The sequence below is a fragment of the Leucoraja erinacea genome, chromosome 8 (assembly GCF_028641065.1).
Source record: "Leucoraja erinacea ecotype New England chromosome 8, Leri_hhj_1, whole genome shotgun sequence".
Classification (NCBI taxonomy): domain Eukaryota; kingdom Metazoa; phylum Chordata; class Chondrichthyes; order Rajiformes; family Rajidae; genus Leucoraja; species Leucoraja erinaceus.
Genome location: NC_073384.1, coordinates 38,896,369 through 38,916,367, shown reverse-complemented (window position 1 = coordinate 38,916,367; position 19,999 = coordinate 38,896,369). Strand labels below are relative to the sequence as shown.

Sequence of the window (19,999 nt, the reverse complement as noted above, 5' to 3'; positions counted from 1 at the left end):
CTGCCAGGCCCACTGAGTTAATCAGCACTTTGTGTCTATCTTCGATATATACCAGCATTTGCTTGACTGGATTGTGACTAACAAACATGTCAGGGCAATGTTGTGTATCTCAGTCACACTTCATCTGGAAGTCGGTGCAGAAATTAGATATTAATAAATTCTGAATGTCTTAGTTTACTTGGATGTTTCAGTGTTAAAAACAACCCATTTTGATTAAAATGTCGGATGTTTGCCATTAATTACCAGGATAAATCTTACTAAAATGAATTATTTGATAAAATATATTTCTTTGGAACTGTGATAATATAATGCTGCAAAACTGTACTCTGCACTCTGCTATTTTTCTCTTTGCTCTACCGGTTAAACTTATGTATGGCGTGATTACACTCAGCATGGTGGCGCAGTGGTAGAGTTGTTGCCTTACAGTGCAAGAGACCAAGGTTTGATCCTGACTCTGAGTGCTGTCTGTGTGGTGTTTGTTTGTTCTCCCTGTGCCCACATGGGTTTTCTCCAGCTGCTCTGGTTTCCACCCACATTCCAAAGAAGGGCATGTCGGTAGGTTAATTGTCCTCTGTAAATTGTCCCTAGTGTGTAGGATAGAACTAGTGTACCTGAGTGATCATGGTCGGCATGGATTCGGTGGGCCGAAGGGCTTGTTCACAGCTGTATCTCCAAAACCAAAACTAAAAACAATATCTGATTTAAATGGATAGCATGCAAACAAATGCTTTTCACTATTTCACTATACCAGTACACTGACAATAAACACTCACTACCAACCCATCAATACCAATACTAATTTTAAAGATCATCACTGACTAAATAGCATCTTTACAAGTGAGGCAAGTTAAAGTAAATATGTGGACCACACATGAAGTATAGTTTGAGTTAATGTGGGAGTTAATATTATATATTATCCTTGTATTATATGTGTCTAGTTGTTAGCATTTCCAGAGGCAATGCAGTCATTTCTAAAGCAGCAAATACCTTGTACATGGGTGATGTAATGGTGCTGATTGCTCCAATGCACTAGATTCTGCTCCATCACTTTCCCTCCAAATTTCCCCTCCTACAACACCTTCACCCACATGACCACTGAAAGGTCACACCACCTGCATCATCTCAAGAGTCACTGAGATCTTGCCGTCAAACCCACAACCTATCGCATGGTGGTGGGATATTTTATGAGACTACCGCTCTGTTACATCAGCCCACGCCTGCATTAGCCTTAACCTCCACTTCCCTCCTCCACTGTGTGGTGACTCGCAGCTGAGGTGTCCCATTGTTGATGACCACCCACTGGAGGAGGTGGGCAGAGGAGAATAGCAGGGCAGAAAATTACTTTCTTATAGACTCAGACCGAATTAGTATACCAAACATACTAAACTTAATTGAGGACTTTGGATCCTTTTCAGGATATAGAATAAATTGGAACAAAAGTGAAATTATGTCGATAAAACCAAAAGACTCAACACAGCTTCGGAAATTTCCCTTTAAAATAGCCACAGAAAAATTCAAATATTTGGGAATTGAAATTACTAGAAATTACCAGGATATGTTTAAAGCCAATTATAATCCCTTACTCAAGAAATTGAATAATCTGATTAAATTCTGGAAAACGGTTTTCCTACCACAAATTCTATACCTATTTCAATCAATACCTATATACCTCCCAAAAAAGTTTTTCAAAAAATTGGACTCAGACATTACAAATTTTATATGGGATTATAAATCCCATAGAATACAAATAGCACACCTTAATAAACGAAAAGAGCTGGGGGATCTAGCGCTCCCTAATTTTATGTATTATAACTGGGCAGTAAATATTAAAAATATGATTCACCTGCTGGACAATTCTGCACAGCAGGCGGACTGGATGGTAATGGAAAAAGGGGACTGCTCCCCGAGTAATATAGGAGCGACCATCCTCTCACCAACAAATTTGAATAATAAAAATTATAATAAAAATCCAATTATACATAACACAATAAGAAGATGGAAACAAATAAAACAGACTTTAAAATTAAGAAACCTATCTCTTTTAATACCAATAGTCAATAATCCATCGTTTAAACCATCAATCATAGACAAATCATTTATACAATGGGAAAGAATGGGAATTAAAACGCTCGAAGATCTGTATGAATTGGGGAATTTACTATCATTTCAACAACTACAACTGAAATATGATTTGAAAAATAACCAATATTTTAAATATCTTCAAATTTGTGATTATCTGAAAAAACACACAAAAGACTATCATAATATGTCTTCCGTCTTATTGGATGAAGCAATGAAGACCAAGGCGGAATCAGCTAATTTAATATCGTACCTATATAATATCATTTTAAACATAGAAATACCCACAACAGATGGAATTAGAAAAGATTGGGAACAAGAATTAGCTATAAAAATCTCAAAAGAGACCTGGGATAATCATTTACTACAGGTGCATAAATGTTCGATCAACGTACGACATACGCTCATCCAATTTAAAACATTACATAGATTATATTATTCAAAAACTAAATTAAATAAAATCTTCCCTAATGTTTCACCAATCTGTGATAAATGCCTATGTCAAGAAGCTACCATAGCGCACTCTTTTGTTTTTTGTACAAAAATCCAAAAATTCTGGTATGAAATATTTGATATTTCTTCAAAATTGATCAAAATAAAACTGGTACCAAAACCAGAATGGATTATCTTCGGAATATCGGAAGGTAACCCTGAATTAAACGTGTTTCAGAAGAATTTATTTAATTACGGGCTAATAATGGGAAAAAAGCTTATACTTAAATTCTGGAAAAATGCGCCGACACCAACAATAAAAATGTGGATATCAAATATGTTTGAAACATTACATCTGGAAGAGATGAGATTCCTCCTAGCAGGTAAAGCAGACCAATTCCAAAAGACGTGGTCTATGTTTCTGGACCTATTACAAGTATGAGGTGCAATAGTAATCTAAAAAAAACAAATATATAAATAAGCGGAATCAGGACCTGGTAACGGGAGGTAAAATAACAAAAACAGACTTGGTTGGTAGTCCCCTTTCTGCGGAGTTTAATGTTATAATAGAGCGATTGTTTCTATTTTCTCTTTCTTTCTTTTCTAGGGTCTATTTTCTCACTTTACTTCCTTCTCTAACTTCTTTCCTAAGGGGCTTTCTTTTCCTTACACTCTTGCACTGCACGACTCTCTTGCACTTTCTTTACTTTCCTTACTTCTACCTTTTTCTTAAAGCTCAAAAAAAAAAAATGAAGCGGTACAAAAAATGTATTAAGATATATGTGTTGTGCAGAATTGTAATTTACCGTACTTCTAATAAAAATTAAATTAAATTAAAAAAAAAAAAAAAAAAAAAAAAAAAGACTCAGACCGCTGAAGGAGACTCCCTGACTTGTTCCATTTGGAAAGCTTACAACCCGATGGTATGAACATTGAATGCTCCTATTCAAAGTAACACAACATTTCCTTCTCTCTTTCCTATGTTACAAATCCCTTCCCAGCAGTGTGCACCCATTTCTCCTGCTATCCCATCCCTCCTTTCCCACCCCCATTCCCCCCACTAATCCGCATTCCCCCACTTCTCCCACCGTCACCCTTCTGTCTCTCTCCCACTATCCCCCTTTTCTCACTCTCTCCCCTCTCTCCCACAATCGCGCTGCTCGTTCCCCCTCCCCCTCTTCTCTCCCACTACCCCCTCTTTATCCCCCCCCACGTTCCACTATCCCTCCCTCTTTCCCCTCTCCCTTTTCTCCCACTTTCCCCTCTCTCCCCCTTCCCCACTATTCCACCCCTCTTTCCCCCGTCCCCCTCTGCCTATATTGCTCCCTCCAGCTTTACATCTCCCCTTCTTCTTATCTGTCACCCTTTTGTTTCCTTTTCATATCTTAGTCATTTTTACTCACTCCACCCCTCTGCCAATCCAAACATCTTTAGCTGTACCCACCGTTCACTTGCCTAGCTTTATCGGGCTCCCACCTCTCTCTCCCAACCCAAAACATTGCCTGTCCAATCCCTCCACAGGTGCTGCCTGACCCACTGCATTGCACGGGATAGTGGGAGGGCAGTGCAGTGGCGCAGTGGCAGAGAGCTGGGTTCCATCCTGACTATGGGTGCTGTCTGTACGGAGTTTGTATGGACTTCCTGTAACCCTTTCACCATGTGCTCTGGTTTTCTCCCACATTCCAAAGACGTGCAGATCTGCAGGTTAATTGGCTTCTAGTTTAAATGGCCTCTAGTGTGTAGATTAGAACTAGCCTATGGGCAATCGTTGGTCAGCGTGAACTCGGTGGGCCAAAGACCCTGTTTCCACGCTGTATTTGTAACACTAAAAAAATGAAAACTAAAACTAAAAAAGTTCAATAAATTTAGAAAAATCTAAACCTGATAGTGCAAAAATAGTCTTGTGCAACCAGAACAGTTCATAGTTTGTAGTTTAGTTCAGTTTATTATTGTCATGTGTACTGAGGTACAGTGAAAGGCTTTCTGCCGTGTGTTATCCAGTCAGCGAAAAGACTATACATGATTGCAATCAAGCTGCCCACTGTGTACTGATACAGGATAAAGGGAATAACATTTAATGCAGGATAAAGTCCAGTAAAGTCCGATTATAATTCCGATTATAATTCAAAGGTACTGTGAGGTAGATAGTAGCTCAGGACCATTCTCTAGTTGGTGAGAGGATGGTTCAGTTGCCTGATGACAGCTGGGAAGAAACTGCCCTACAATCTGGAGGTGTGTATTTTCACACTTCTGTACCAGGGGAGAGGGGAGAAGAGTGAGTGACCGGGGTGATTCCACAGTTTAAGAATAAGGAGTAAGCCATTTAGAACGGAGACGAGGACATTTTTTTTCACACAGAGAGTTGCGAGTCTGTGGGATTCTCTGCCTCAGAGGGTGGTGAGGCTGGTTCTCTGGGTGCTTTCAAGAGAGAGCTAGACAGAGCTCTTAAAGATAGCGGAGCCAAGGGATATGGAGAGAAGGCTAGAACAGGGTATTGATTGTAGATGATCAGCCATGATCACATTGAATGGCGGTGCTGGCTCGAGAGGCCAAATGGCCTACTCCTGCACCTATGGTCTATCGTCTATTGAGACTGGTAACTCCATTTCTCCCCTGTGATGGTCTTGAGCCTGATGGTTGTTGGCAATGCATAGAAATATGAGGCTGCTACATCTGGAATTTCCATATACAGGTCCACCACCAATTTCCCAGCACCCTTGGTTTGCAGAGCCTTGCCATATTATCCATTTTGCCGGAACAACACAGGTCACAGCCTTGGGGGACGAGATACCGACCCATAAAGTCGGCTGGGGAAGTTGGCTATGGGAACGGATCGGCTGGCGGTAAAAGGCCGGCTGCAGGGGCAAATTCAACCTGCCGGTCGGCCACGGATATCCTGGTGAGGTCGAGATTGGCCACCTCAGCCGGCCTAGGCACCCATTTTTACCGAGGGGGGGTGATATCTGCAGGGGTCGGGGGTAGGATTTCAAATGTGCTTTCGTAATTTTGTCCAGATTAAAGGAGTCAGACCACCAGTTGCCGGAAAATCAGTGGCGGACCTGTATTAGTTTAAAATGAATTAATTAATTTTCATTTTCAGAACCTTCATCATCCGGGAATTGTAAACCTTGAGTGCATGTTTGAAACTCCTGAACGAGTCTTTGTTGTGATGGAGAAACTCCACGGAGACATGCTGGAGATGATTCTGTCCAGTGAGAAAAGTCGCTTGCCGGAACGCGTCACCAAGTTTTTAGTCACGCAGGTAATTTTTATTTGATTTTCTTCCTCCGCCTCGCCTCTTCTTTGTCCTGATGCCGACAACCTATAAGCTGGGCGGCATCTTTTAGTTTAGACTTTAGAGACACAGTGCAGGAAACAGGCACTCCAGCCCACCGAGTCTACACCGACCAGCGATCACCCCGCACATTAACACTATCCGACACACTAGAGACAATTTACAATGTTTTTTACTGAAGCCAATTAACCTACAAACCTGCACATCTTTGGAGTGTGGGAGGAAACACGAGCACCTGGAGAAATCCACGCGGTCACAGGGAGAACGTACAAACTCCGAACAAACAGCACTAGATGGCAGGATCAAACCTGGTCTCTGGCGCTGTGAGTCAGCAACTCTACAACTACGACACTGTGCCACCCATCTGCAGTTCCTCGTGTTTCCTCTAGCCAGAATTGTGCTTGCTCCTACTTAATAACACAGTATAACAATATGCAGTCTCATTCATCTTAATGTTATGGTCTCTAAAATGAACTCTGCATAAATTGTGGAATGGAAATATGTCATGAAGATTACAGCTATATTAATATATCACTTTCACTGAAATGTATCGCTTTCTTTTTGAAGATTCTGGTGGCCTTGAGACACTTACACTTCAAGAACATTGTACACTGTGACCTGAAGCCTGAGAATGTGCTACTAGCTTCAGCCGATCCCTTTCCTCAGGTATGTTCTAGATTGCCCCTGGATAAATTAAATTTGCTACCCTACACATGTTGAAGACAATCATGCTACCATATGTATGTTGATGAAACCCATGTACCTCTCCATCACCTCTATTTATCATAATGGCAATGAATTCCACAGATCCTATGGCTAAAGAAATTCCTCTTCATCTCCATTTTGATGGTACTATACATCCTTTTATTCTGAGGCTGTACCTTCTGATCCTGGACTCTCCCAGTATTGGAAACATTCTTTCCACGTCCACTCTATCTAAGCCTTTCATTATCTGGTAGATTTCAATGAGGACCCCCCCCCCTTCTAAATTCCAATGAGTACAGGCCCAGAGCCGTCAAACGCTCCTCATACGTTAACCCGATCATCCCTGGGACCATTCTCCTGTCCCTCTATAAAAATTATCTGTTAAAACTGTATTAGAACAAAGGCTGAAGTTTGGCTTCTTTCTAATCATCTCCTTCCAGGTAAAGCTCTGCGACTTTGGCTTTGCTCGTATTATCGGTGAGAAATCATTCAGACGGTCTGTGGTGGGAACCCCGGCCTACCTGGCTCCTGAAGTACTCCGAAGCAAAGGTTATAACCGGTCACTTGATATGTGGTCGGTGGGTGTTATAATCTACGTCAGCCTCAGTGGCACTTTCCCATTCAATGAAGATGAAGACATTAATGACCAGATCCAAAATGCAGCATTCATGTACCCACCAAATCCGTGGAAAGAAACCTCCAGTGAAGGTAGATATCAACCATATACTCGGACGTTTACAACTCTAAATTCACGTGTTAAGCATCCACGTTACGGGCCCTTTCACAATTTACAGCCTTCAGGCACTGTGGGTGCTGCAGTCTATTTGGTTGTTACAAACTCCGTACAGACAAGCACCCGTAGTCAGGATTTAACCCGGCTCTCTGGCGCTGTGGCAGCAACTCTACAGATGTGCCACAATGGCACCGTTGGTTCAATGGTTCTTTATTTGCACATGTACAGACACACACACTGAATTTTTTACCTTATAGTTCAGCAAAGTACTGCCATAACTAAGCACTATCCCCGATTAGTATAAATGCATAGAAATAGTCCACTGAGACCGTCTGCAAGAGCAGCCAGGTTTTGGCGCCACTTTCAAAGTTTAGTCTGGTCCACAGGCTCGGTCTTCTGGAGCGGCACCGGATCCAGGCGAGCTCCAGGCTGCTGCAGGGCCTCTAGCCGTCAGCCAAAGCTTCTTGCACATCACCAGCAAAACTGTCTCACCCACCACCCCTGGCACCATGTTCCAGCACCCACTACCCGGTGTAAATACAAACTTGTCCCACACATCACAAACTTTACCCTGTTCACTTTAAAGCAATAAACTGAATTACAAGTAAAATCTTAATGGTATATACAGATTTTAAAAGAAGCTGTAATTAAACATTAAAATGTTGATGACAATATTAATATATTCCCGGTTCCTTTCTACGTAATTACCGTGCATACCTCTTGCCCCTGGATAAATTAAATTTGCTACCCTACACATGTTGAAGACAATCATGCTACCGTATGTATGTTGATGAAACCCATGTACCTCTCCATCACCTCTGTGGACACGTTTGGTATCGGGTTGCTTGGCTGAGACCTGGCCTTGGATGTGATACAGCATGGAAACAGGCCTGTCGGCCCAACTTGCCCATGCTGAACTAGATGCCCCATCTACGCTAGTCCCACCTGCCTGTTCTTTTACCCATATCCCTCTAAACCTTTCCTATCCATGTACCTGTTCAAATGTCTTTTAAATATCATTATAGTTCCTGCCTCACCTACCTCCTCTGGCAGCTCGTGCATATACCCAGAACCCTCGGGTTTTCTCCAGCTATGTTCTGGAAAGACCATACATTGTCTTCAGCTGTTACGAACTTCATTTCCTTATCACTGATTTTATTCGCGTTCCCGGTATGAACCAAATGATGAACCAGACTGCTCGCAACCTTGCTGCCCAACTTCACCTCAAGTTATAGAACATAGAGCAGTACAGCACAAGAACAGGCCCTTCGGCCCATAACGTCCGTGCCGAACATAATACCAAGACCAACTCTTACCTGCCTGTACATAATCCATATCCCTCCATGTCCTGCATATCCAAAAGTCTCTTAAACACCACCATTGTACCTGCCTGAACCGTCACCGCTGGCAGCCAATTCCAGGCACTCACCAGCCTGTGTGTAAAAGAAACCTTGTCCCGCACATCTCCTTTAAACTTTGCCCCTCTCACCTTAAATCTGCGCCCACTAGCCATTTTCCATTTCTCTACTGTTGATCTTCTCTCCCTTCTCTAGGGTAATGAAAACTGATCACCCCCTTCCTCCTGAGTAACTGACTCTACCCTCCCGGCTTTTGCCGTTAACCATTTCATGTCAAAAATGGAAGGTGCAATCAGCCCGAAGGGGGTCCTGACCCAAAACCTCACCTATCCATGTTGTCCAGAGATGTTGCCTGACCTGCTGAGTTACTCCAGCGCCTTGTGTCCTGTCATTTATATATACTGCTTGGTTGTTCTAACCATCACACACCACTAACTGTGAATATTTTGCCTCTTTTACTAGCCATTGATCTAATTAACAACCTGTTGCAAGTAAAGATGAGAAAACGTTACAGTGTGGACAAGTCACTCAGTCACCCGTGGCTACAGGTACGTTTGTGTGGTTCACAATAACCCTTGTTCAGTGGAGCACTGGGATGACTTGCAGATTTTATGTTGCTGAGTTTCAAACTTTGCATCTGCCTGCTTTCTGATTGATTACCCTTTTAAATAAAGCAAGAATTGAAAAATTATTATCCTGTGAGAACATCTATTTGGACAGGTCCAAACGTACACAGCCCCAGAGACCAGTAGGGTGCACCTTCTCCTTGTGACCGCCTTGGTTTCCTTCGGCTGATTCCAACTTCCTCCCACATCTCAAGACGTGTAGGTTTGTAGGTTAATTGGCATCTGTAAAATTGCCTCTGCAGTGCGCAGGGAGTGGATAACATGGCACTAATTTGAACGGGTGACTGAAGATCGATGTGGACTCAGTGGGCTGAAGGGCCTATTTCCATGCTGTATCTCAAAACTAAACTAAATTAAATTAATGTTTCAATAAAGCGAATACCGTGTTCACCTGCTGTATTTTATAATGATCTTTGCTTCACCTAGATGGTTGTTTGTAAAATATACAATTTTATTTTGGAGCACGGAAGTATTCTTGTGTTCAACCTGAAATATTCCTGTGTTAGTCTGAAGAAAGTTCATGACCCGAAATATTACCTATTCCTTTTCTCCAGAGATGCTGCCTGACAAGCTGAGTTACTTCTGAACTTGCATGCAGGCTCAATAGACTATTTCTGAACACTTCCTAATGGAGGATGTGCTTGGGTATGGGAATCCTGTACTGGACTGTATGTAAGGAAAAAATGTCACTACGTTTGCACACGTGACAATAAAAGCTCATCAAAACCGTTGAACTTTATGCCGTTTTGTGATTTAAACGCTGCCTCTGTTTATGCAGGATTATCAGACGTGGCTGGATCTGCGGGAGTTTGAAACCAGGAAAGGAGAGCGTTACATCACACATGAAAGTGACGATGCGCGTTGGGAAAGACATTCCCAAGAACACAACCTTCAGTATCCCAAACACTTCATCATGGCACCCAATCTGGACGATATGGAGGAGGATCCTTAATGTATCTAACTGGGCGCACTGCCAGGAGTGAATAATATCACAGCAATGATGTGGAAAACACTGCCACTGGGGTACAAGGAAGCCAAGACTTGTTTCTGTTTGTTGAACAGCAGAGGCAATGTGGATTGGATGCCACCCAGCACTTGACATCAGCCCGTGTGACAATGAAGGGATACGGTGTAAATGGAGACTGCAAGCCTATAGTACAGCTGGAGACTTAACGACTGACATATGCGGAGAAAGAGGACATGTAAATGCTGTGAGCTATAGACTTTAAACCAAACATTCCTTTTTGTAGTATTTAGCTGGTTTAATACTATCCACCCAAGTACCTCTTTGGTACCAAGCCATAAATTTACTTGTTTACTAAATGAAAGGCAAGATCAGACAATCTCTTTTTCACAAGTGTTTTGAAATTTTTTCAGCGATGGTAGTTATTGAGAATAAATTTGTATTCATTGTAGGACAAGGGCTATTGCTTGGACCAAATTCTGTTTAAATAGGGATCTCTGGTTACATGGAAGTTGGCAGGTTTGGGAAGCGAGTAAATAATCAATTTGTTCACACAACTATTTGATTATTCTCGAACATCCTGTTCTCTCCACCTTGTGGCAGGCAACTCTTGGTTGTCGCACAGTATTACACTATTATAGATGAAGGGCTCTCAGAGACTGACAGTATTGTTTTTGTTGACTGAAGTATGAAGTTGGGCTAATCCAGCCACCTCAACGCTTCTGCCGATAACTGTAAAAAGTAAAGTTGCAGCATCTTTTACTTAATAGCTGAGGCAAGTTCAGTTACTGATATCGTTTCCACAATAAAGTAAAATAAACTGGTGTAGAATGAAGAAAATGTGCTGAAGGATTCAATTTTCCATTTATATTGCGGCCGGATTAAGTTCCAGACTCCAAACAGGAGGGGGGATGTTACCTGGGTTCCATCCTATTATTCTAGACTACTCACTGGAGAGCAGTGCAGCGAGGCTTTGATCTGTCGATGCAGGAACATTGGTGCGGCTGCCTCACACCCAGCACCAGAGACCCAGGTTCGACCCTGACCTCAGGTGCTGCCTGTGTGGAGTTTGCACGTTCTCCTCGTGACTGTGTGGGGGTTGCTCCGGATCCCTCCGCATCACAAGAGCCTGCGGGTCTGTAGGTTAACTGGTCCTCTGCAAATTGCCCCTAGTGTGTAGGGAGTGGGATAACATAGAAGTAGTGTGAACGGGTGATCGATGGTCAACATGGACTCAGTGGGCCAAAGGGCCTGATTCCATGCTGTATCCTTCAGTCAACACCCGTATTCAGCTTTTACTGGTGGCTAGAGTCATCACACCACTTCTTACTGCTTCACTGAAGCAAACATTTCAGTTGCATGCAACTCATTGTTTAAACGTTTAACCATTTAAATCTATTTTTCTATGCTGCCAGCCAGCATTGCTGCCGTGCGTATGTGTACTGTCTGATGTTGTCATTTAAATTATTGGTAGTAGGAAGATTGGACGTACAGTCTCCAGTTACTCCATGCCACTGTAGTGAGCATTGGAGCAATGTAAGTTGAGAGTGTGCTGATATAATTGACCTCTATTCTATATACTGGGACCTCAACTGTCCAACCAGTACCGAAATCCGGACAGGATCAGTAAAACGCAAGGTGCTGGAGTAACTCAGCGGGTCCCGACCCGAGACGTCACCTATCCATGACCTCCACAGATGCTACCTGACCCGCTGAGTTATTCCAGCACTTTGTGTTCCATGTAAGATTCCAGCAAAGTTTGCACTTTGATCAGTATTCACATTGCAATCATTCAACCTTCAATTATTTATTTCCTCATATTAATAGATAAAGCCGGAGTAACATAATGCTGGAGTAACTCAGCGGGTCAGGCAGCATCCCATGGATGGGTAACGTTTTGGGTCTAAACTGCATTCAGTTTACTTACCCATTAATTTATTAATTGGACCTGGAGAACATTCTGACCACAACACCACTCCTCTCCATTCCTTTACTCATTAGATTGCTGGTCCTTTCTGTGTTCACGACAGACACAAAGACCATGTCATTTTTATCATGTTTATGCTGCTGTCTGGGAATCAAGAGTTTGCACCTAATCAACATGAGGGGCTTGGAATGGGATGAGGCCCTTGGCCCTAAATGATAAAGATTAATTTACTCAGATGATGTTTGCATTCCAATTTTGCAGTTGATTGGGCTGAATGCTCCGTCCACACGCAGCCAAAGGACAAAAGGGGCTGTCCCACTTGGGCGACCTAATCTGCGAGTTTAGAAGAATGTCTTCGACTTTCAAACTCGCAGCAAGGTCGACACGTAGTCCTAGGAGGTCCTATGAGGTCGCTGGAATTCTCCTTCATGCTCGAGGGAAGTTCCCGAATACTCGTGGTCTCAGCCAGGTCGCGGAAAAATTCTCAGCTTGTTGAAAGATTTTCCGCGAGTAAAATTTGATGGGCATGGTTCTTTTGAACTCGTAGTGCAGTGGAGTGGGGTCGCTATGTAGTTACAGGCAATCGTGGGCATTCGCTGACCGGGCATTTTGATTGGCTCATTGGAGTTTTTCAGGAGCAGGGAAAACCTACCGGTAGGTAAAATGCTCACTAAACTTTAGTATACTTCTTCAAAGTGTCTCCACTCCTTCTCCCCCCCCCCCTTCTCTTCCCTTCTCTTCCCTTCTCTTCCCTTCTCTCCTCATCTCTCCCCTTCTCTCCCCTTCTCCCCCCTCTCCGCGCTATCTAAAGGACTTACCGTTACTGTGGCAGCCGTTTACCTTCCTCTTCATCGCGGGTCTGAATTTCAGACAGCGCTCCCCCACTTTCCCTGGCCCCCGCCTTTGCGATGTGTTTGTGTGTGTGCGGTCGGTCGATCCAGCTCGCGGTTTCAATGAGGACGGTCGGTCCAGCTCGAGGCCCTTGAACTTGAAGGTCAAAGACACTCTTCTTAACTCACGGATTAGGTCGCCCAAGTGGAACAGTTCCTTAACTGTGTTTAAACATAGCGGGCACAGTGGCGCAGCAGTAGAGTTGCAGCCTCACACCGCCAGAGACCAAAGGTCAATCCTGACTACGGGCGCTATCTGTACAGAGTTTGTACATTCTCCCTGTGCACATTTGTATGTTCTCCGGGTTCTCGAGTTTCCTTCCACTTTCCAAAGAAGTACAGGTTTGTCGTTTAATTGGCCTCTGTAAACTTGTCCCTAGTGTGTAGGATAGAACTAATGTAAGGATGATCGCTGGTTGGCATGCACTCAGTGTGCTGAAAAGGGCCTGTTTTCACCCTGTATCTCTAGTCTAAACCTGAAATGGTGTACAGCGATGAATTGCTTTTGGCATATAAATCTTCATTCATTCTTCAATTCCCATTTGCAGCCTTCCTTTCTTTGCCTCAGAGTTCCAACCTCTGGATATACTGAGATACCAGAGATGGAATTTGTTGCTGCAGTCACCCTTGGCATTCATCTTTCTCCATGGTTTAAGACACCAAATATATATTAAGCAGGAAATACTAAAGCTTTCTGTTTGGAATGATGAAAAGAAACACCTCGGATCTGTTTCTTTGTTCCAAATATGCAAGTTCTGTATTTCTTTCTTGATGTCCACCTCTACTTCTGCTTGTTAACTTGCGGGATAAAAGTATCATTTTATTAGACTCCATTCCTTAGACTTAATTGGAATCTGAGGGGACAATTTGTTCACACAGAGAGTGATGGGTATATGGAACAAGTTCAGAGGCAGGCACTATAACAACATTTCAAAGACATTTGGACAGGTACATGGATAGGAAAGGTTGGATATGGGCCAAACACGGGCAGATGGGGCTAATGTAGATGGGGCAACTTGGTCGCCATAGGTAAGTTGGGCCGAAGGGCCTGGTTCTGTGCTGCAAGACTAGATTTTTAAAAGGAAAATAATGTCACTTTCTTTGTAATAAGTGACATTATGATTTATTTAACCATATTGTTATCGGAAACTTCAAGTTAATTTGAAAAACCTAGCTGTTAAGATGCTGTTACTTTACTTTTAATTAAATAAATTTAACCAATCTGATTTGCAGTTTAAGGAGATGCTGTTTCAACCTGATGTCAAAAAATATTTCACTTAAGAGATGATCGTCTGGTATTGTCACTTAATGTTTGTTCTATGCAGTGACAAAGTGTGAGGCAGACTGGCATATTTCGGTGATAAAAATGATTGTTTTTAATGCATTCCAGAAGCAGTTTGAGTTGGATGGTGGTCGACAAGTTAAGATGGATAAATAAGCTATGATCCTACTTATGCAATGCTGTAAAGATTTTCTAACATTCAATGTTTGGGTTTTTTGTCAGTGCAAAAGGATCGGTATTTTTTTAAATCCAGCTTTCTATGGTGTTTATGTTGCTACTGGGACATTTGGAAGAGGATCATCCATGAGATGTAGAATCAGCAGCAATTGAAGCTAGACTTCACCTGAAACAACCTTTGTTTTTTGTTTGTGGTTGTGAAGTTGCTGCTTATCCACTTGAACAAATGTATATCTGTATTTTGCTTTTATTCTGGGGTCGGGTGGGTGGGAGAGTACTGATGTTGAGGGGGAATTCTCATTTTATTGCTTTAGTGTTAGTGTTTTGTTTATGCTTGTATATTTAAGTGTGCTGTTATAGTTTGTTTTGCATTAGTTATAACTGAATGTTACTCGAATAATTTGTACACTCCAATACTGGAAGATAATCTAAGGAGTGAAGTAACTTGGTTATAGTCATAAACATTCCTAAAAGTAAGTTTAGTCAGTGCTTTCCCTCTGGTTTGAGATATATATAATTTTTATATATTGCAACTGTGCTGTCTGTTAACTTTGCTCTAACCATTTGATATTAAGTGCAATTTTGGCAAAGGAAGCAAGTTCAATTTAGAGTCTATTTTAAAGATTTAATGTTTGTCAAAAAAAAGTTTACCTTCATATTTTCCTGACCTGTTCTGATAGGGGATGTGGAAATACACCCAATCTAGTAGACAAATGATATAAAATATTAATAAATTAAACATCAAATAAATTGCATCACTAATTATTTTTGTACCGCTAAACCCCTAGAGGGTTCAACTTGGAGAAGATTAGCGGCTGTCTGTGAACATTTATCATCAACAGGGCCCAAACTGACTCCTCGAATTGGTGCTGTACAAAATACAAAATTAGTAAATTTGGGCAGCACTGCATTAACAACGAAATGCAGCAGTAGAGTTGCTGCCTTACAGCGCCAGAGACCCAGGTTCCATCCCGACTACAGGTGCTGCCTGCACAGAGTTTATACGTTCTCCCCATGACCCCATGGATTTTCTCCGGGTGCTCCGGTTTCTTCCCACAATCCAAAGACATGCAGGTTTGTAGGTTGATTGGCTTCTGTAAAAATTGTAAATGATCCCAAGTGTGTAGGATAATGTTGGTGTACAGGGTGATCGCTGGTCGGTGTGGACTCGGTGGGTCGAAGGGCCTGTTTCTGCCCTGTATCTCGAAAGTCTAAAAAAGCCTAAAAGTAAAGAAATAACACAAAATTCAAATTTCCATTTTCCTAGATTTGTTGGTTTAGGAATATTAACGTATAAAATTGGACCGTTGCTTAATATTGCTTCTGCATTCCTTATTTTGATAGGGATCTTTGTCTTGTATTTTGTGTTGATATTTTCCTTAAGACATGGTGAATGTTCTGGAGTTGGCTTGTAAAGGCAGGTAAATACCATTGTGTATTTGATGGCTGTATTTGGATTAGTAAATTAAAGGGTGTTTTGTAGTTTGATTATTACATAATCAAACAAATGATTCCCAACTAGGTAATCCACCATCACTAATGTCCCAAGACTGCTGCCTCTGTGATCCCACTCCGTTATATTGAAGTGTAGACAGTGAATAAAACAATGCCATTGCATTAACTCCATACAGTGAAATAAACCTTTAAAGACCCAGATTTTATAAATTTCTTTCAAGATTTTTATTTTATTTAAATATTAAAACATTGGATTTAATGCTCTAATGTTGCAAGTGGCTCCTGATAATTCCATTCTGTTCTTACAATTTCATTACGGAGCAAAGATCAACAAAGTCCCTGGCTGAATAGTTAAAGCATGTGGAACAAGCAGATGAAGATACAAAATGCTGGAGTAATTCAGTGGGTCAGGCAGCATATCTGATGTTTCGATGATTCAGTCTGAAGAAAAGTCCCGACCCGCAAAGTCACCTTTCCATGTTCTCCAGAGATGCTGCCTGACTCGCTGAATTCCTCCTGCAATTTGTGTTTTTTTTTTTGTCAGTCAGCATTTGCACTTCCTTGCTTTGACAGAATAAGCAAATGTTTGGCAAATTATTCACTAGACACGTTTTTATTTGGTAGAGTTAGCGAGATGGCGTGAGTAGTGTAAAAGATTTCAGAAAACTGAATTTCCAGACTTTCAACTTGAGTTGAATAAAAAAGATGGTACAACATAGTTATTAATAAATAGAACATGCAGTCAGGGGTCAGATGATGGAAGCAAAACCAATGCTTTTGTTTATTTAATTTAGGATTTGTTTTTGACCTACAGTAATGATTGCTTTGCGTATTTTATTGTCTGAGATTTTAAAAAGAAATCCCATTTTTGCTTACTTTTTGCTTTGTTATTTGGTTGTGGTTAATAAGGCCTTTCCAGCATCTTTACACCATACCAACTATTCAGTGTTGTTGCCATGGTCGATATTTACTATTAAGTGAGATAGAAATAAGGAACAAGACTTGAGACAACAGCTCAAAAGATTAGTCAGTTTAATGAGAACTGTTACAAAATATTTACAGGCTGCTCCTGAGAATCTTTACAACATCAGTTTTGCCACTGGCTTGGCAGGCATCTTATAAAAAAAGTGTTTTGTATATTTTAGTACTTACAGTTTAATAAATCTGAGTGGAATTTCAAACTGTTACTTTTACTGTTGTTATTGAAACTTCTAGTTCAAGGCCTGATAACAACTCACTATTTTTGCATCACAACTTGGTTTGGGAATAGCTCGGCCCAAGACGGCAAAAAATTGCAGAGCTGTAGATGTAGCCCAGTCCATCACGCAGGCCATGCTCCCCACCATTGACTCTATCTACACTTCACACTGCCTCAGAAGAGCAGCCAAATGTATTTACTGACCTCCTACTCCGGTCATTCCTCCCTCTCCCTGGTCTCATGTGCCAGAAGCTAAAGAAGATTGCAAGCGTGCACCACCAGGCTCAGGAACTGCTTTATTCCCCTCTGTCATCAGGGTTCAGAACAGTTCTTCCATAAACCAGGGTACTGTCCAATTCACCTCTATCCCATTGTGGACATTGTCTCAGGAACTGATGCGCTACAATGCTGAGAACTGTTGTATATTCCTTACTGCTTTCTCTATTGTACTTGAGTTTGACGATTGTACATCTGATATGATTGGATAGCGACACAAATCACAGCTTTTCACTGTACCTTGGCACACGTGACCATACTAAACATAACCACATTTAATCTAAAGGTTCAATACCTGGCTCATGTGTGTACAATAAATGGATGGCTTACCATGGTGGCAGCATTGGAGGTGGTGAAGACACTACCAAGGTGGGATAGTGAGCCTCAAAGCCTCAGGGAGGAACAATGGATAGTAAGGCTGGGACAGTGACAGCTGTTGGCAAACTTTGGGAAGGAGTTTGCTATCACAGACAGGAATAGAGATCTGTAATGGGGCAGGATAGCGAGATTGGCAAAGTTGTGTGAGATAACTGCAACTTAAACTCACAACGTTTAAGAAACATTTCGATAGGTGCATGGATAGGATATGGTCAAACGCAGGCAGGTGGGACGTGTAGATGGGACATGTTGGTCAGTGTTGACCAGATGGGCCGAAGAGCCTGTTTCCACACTCTGACAGAATGGGGGAAGTTAGAATGGGATGAATAAAGGGGGATCCAAGGAACTGCAGATGTTAGTTTGAAAGAAAAGACACATTGCTGGAGTAACTCAGCAGGTCAGGCAGCACCTCTGGTGATATTTTGTGTTGGGACTCTTCTTCCGACAGATTGTAGGTGGGAGGGTGGCATCTTATTGTTCGAAAGGGTGTCTTTCTGTAAATAAATTGCATAATACCACTTTGTTCACAGTTATGCAATTGAAAATTGTTCTCTTCCCCCGAGTGAGGCATAATTACCACCATTTCCAGATGATTTCACATTGCTTGAAACTCTGCCCCATGTCATTAGGCACCCAGTGTGATTTCCACATCAGGATGAGGTCATTCCTCATACAAGACTTCCCCTGGAGTATTGCACACAGGATGATGTCAGTCCCTGTAGAATGGTCCCTTACAGGTGAACTCAGATCACCTTGTTCCACTGAGGAGAAGGGGGGAGGAGGGGGGGGGGGTTGGTCATAGGAACAGATGGGGAGCGGGGTTGATCTAGGAACAGATTTAGGCCATTTGGCCCATCAGGTCTACTCCGCCATTCAATCGTGGCTGATCTATCCTTCTCCACCCCATTCTCCTGTCTTTTCCCCATAATGCCTGACACCCTTATTAATCAAGAATCTGTCATTCTCTGTCTAAAAAATATCTATTGACGGCCTCCACAGCTGTCTGGCAATGAATTCCACAGATTCACCACCCTCTGACTAAAGAAATGAATCTTTATCTTCAGAAAGGTACGCCCTTTTACTCTGAGGCTCTGGCCTCTGGTCTTAGACTCTCCCACTAGTGGAAAGATTCAGGGTTCCAGACTGAATAGTATAGGTTTAGAGGGATATGGGCCAAATGCAGGCAGGTGGGACTAGTGTAGATGGGGAATGTTGGTCTGCATGGGTAAGTTGGGTCGAAGGGCCTGTTTCCATGCTGTATGACTCTTTACAAAGTTGACCAGGAGTCGAGTCTGGCCTGTTCCTCCATTTACATATATTTAGCTGAAGATTCCAGCATCAGCAGTTTCTTGTTTCTACTCTGTCAGCAAAGACTCAACCACTTTTCCCTAATAATAACTATTACTGTTTGGATAAGAACATCAATAATAATCTTTATTAAAATCATAGTCGGGAGCTGTCATGACATAGTGGCAACCATTTTCAAGTCTGAGACAAGCACTGGAATAGAATTCTTACCAGTTGCCCAGATAGGTACAGTCACGGCACACAGGTTCATCACAGCCAAAAACCAGCAGTGAGCTTGGTTGCCTGTCCAGCAATTTAACACTGTACCTATTCTCTGTGCCTAAATAATGTACTATCCAACGGATGAGTAACATCAAAATAACATTGAAACATGGAACTGCAGATGCTGATTTACAAGAAAAGACACTAAGTGTTGGAGTAACATAGAAAATAGGTGCAAAAGTAGGCCATTCGGTCCTTCGAGCCTGCACCGCCATTCAATATGATCATGGCTGATCATCCAACTCAGTATCCCGTACCTGCCTTCTCTCCATACCCTCTGATCCCCTTGGCCACAAGGGCCACATCTAACTCCCTCTTAAATATAGTCAATGAACTGGCCTCAACTACCTTCTGTGGCAGAGAATTCCAGAGATTCACCACTCTCTGTGTGAAAAACTCAGCGGGTCAGGCAGCCTCTCTGGAGAACGTGGATAGATGACGTTTCGGGTCAGTCTGAAACGTGGTCCCAACCCAGAACATCACCTATTCATGTTCTCCTAAGATACGGCCTGACCTGCTGAGTTACTCCAGAACTTTGTGTCTGTTTTACAGCAAGATAATGTTGGTTGAATGATGAACATCGCTTCCAACAATAAGAACAGAAATATTGTTAGATCGATTTGTTTATGAATTGTTCCTCAGACTAGGCATGCAT

At 42.2% G+C, this 19,999-nt stretch overlaps 1 protein-coding gene across 1 annotated transcript in view; it reads left to right on the top strand.

The window, feature by feature from the left end:
• The window catches only part of prkd3 (protein kinase D3), a 268,503-nt gene extending 253,783 nt beyond the window's left edge, over positions 1 to 14,720 (top strand). The window contains exons 16-20 of the mRNA XM_055639547.1: positions 5,612 to 5,773; positions 6,374 to 6,472; positions 6,952 to 7,219; positions 9,065 to 9,150; positions 10,007 to 14,720. Coding sequence (XP_055495522.1) covers positions 5,612 to 5,773; positions 6,374 to 6,472; positions 6,952 to 7,219; positions 9,065 to 9,150; positions 10,007 to 10,180 — 789 coding nt within the window. The 3' untranslated portion in view covers positions 10,181 to 14,720. The remainder of the gene's footprint in view (positions 1 to 5,611; positions 5,774 to 6,373; positions 6,473 to 6,951; positions 7,220 to 9,064; positions 9,151 to 10,006) is intronic.
• The last annotated feature ends 5,279 nt before the right edge of the window (positions 14,721 to 19,999 follow it).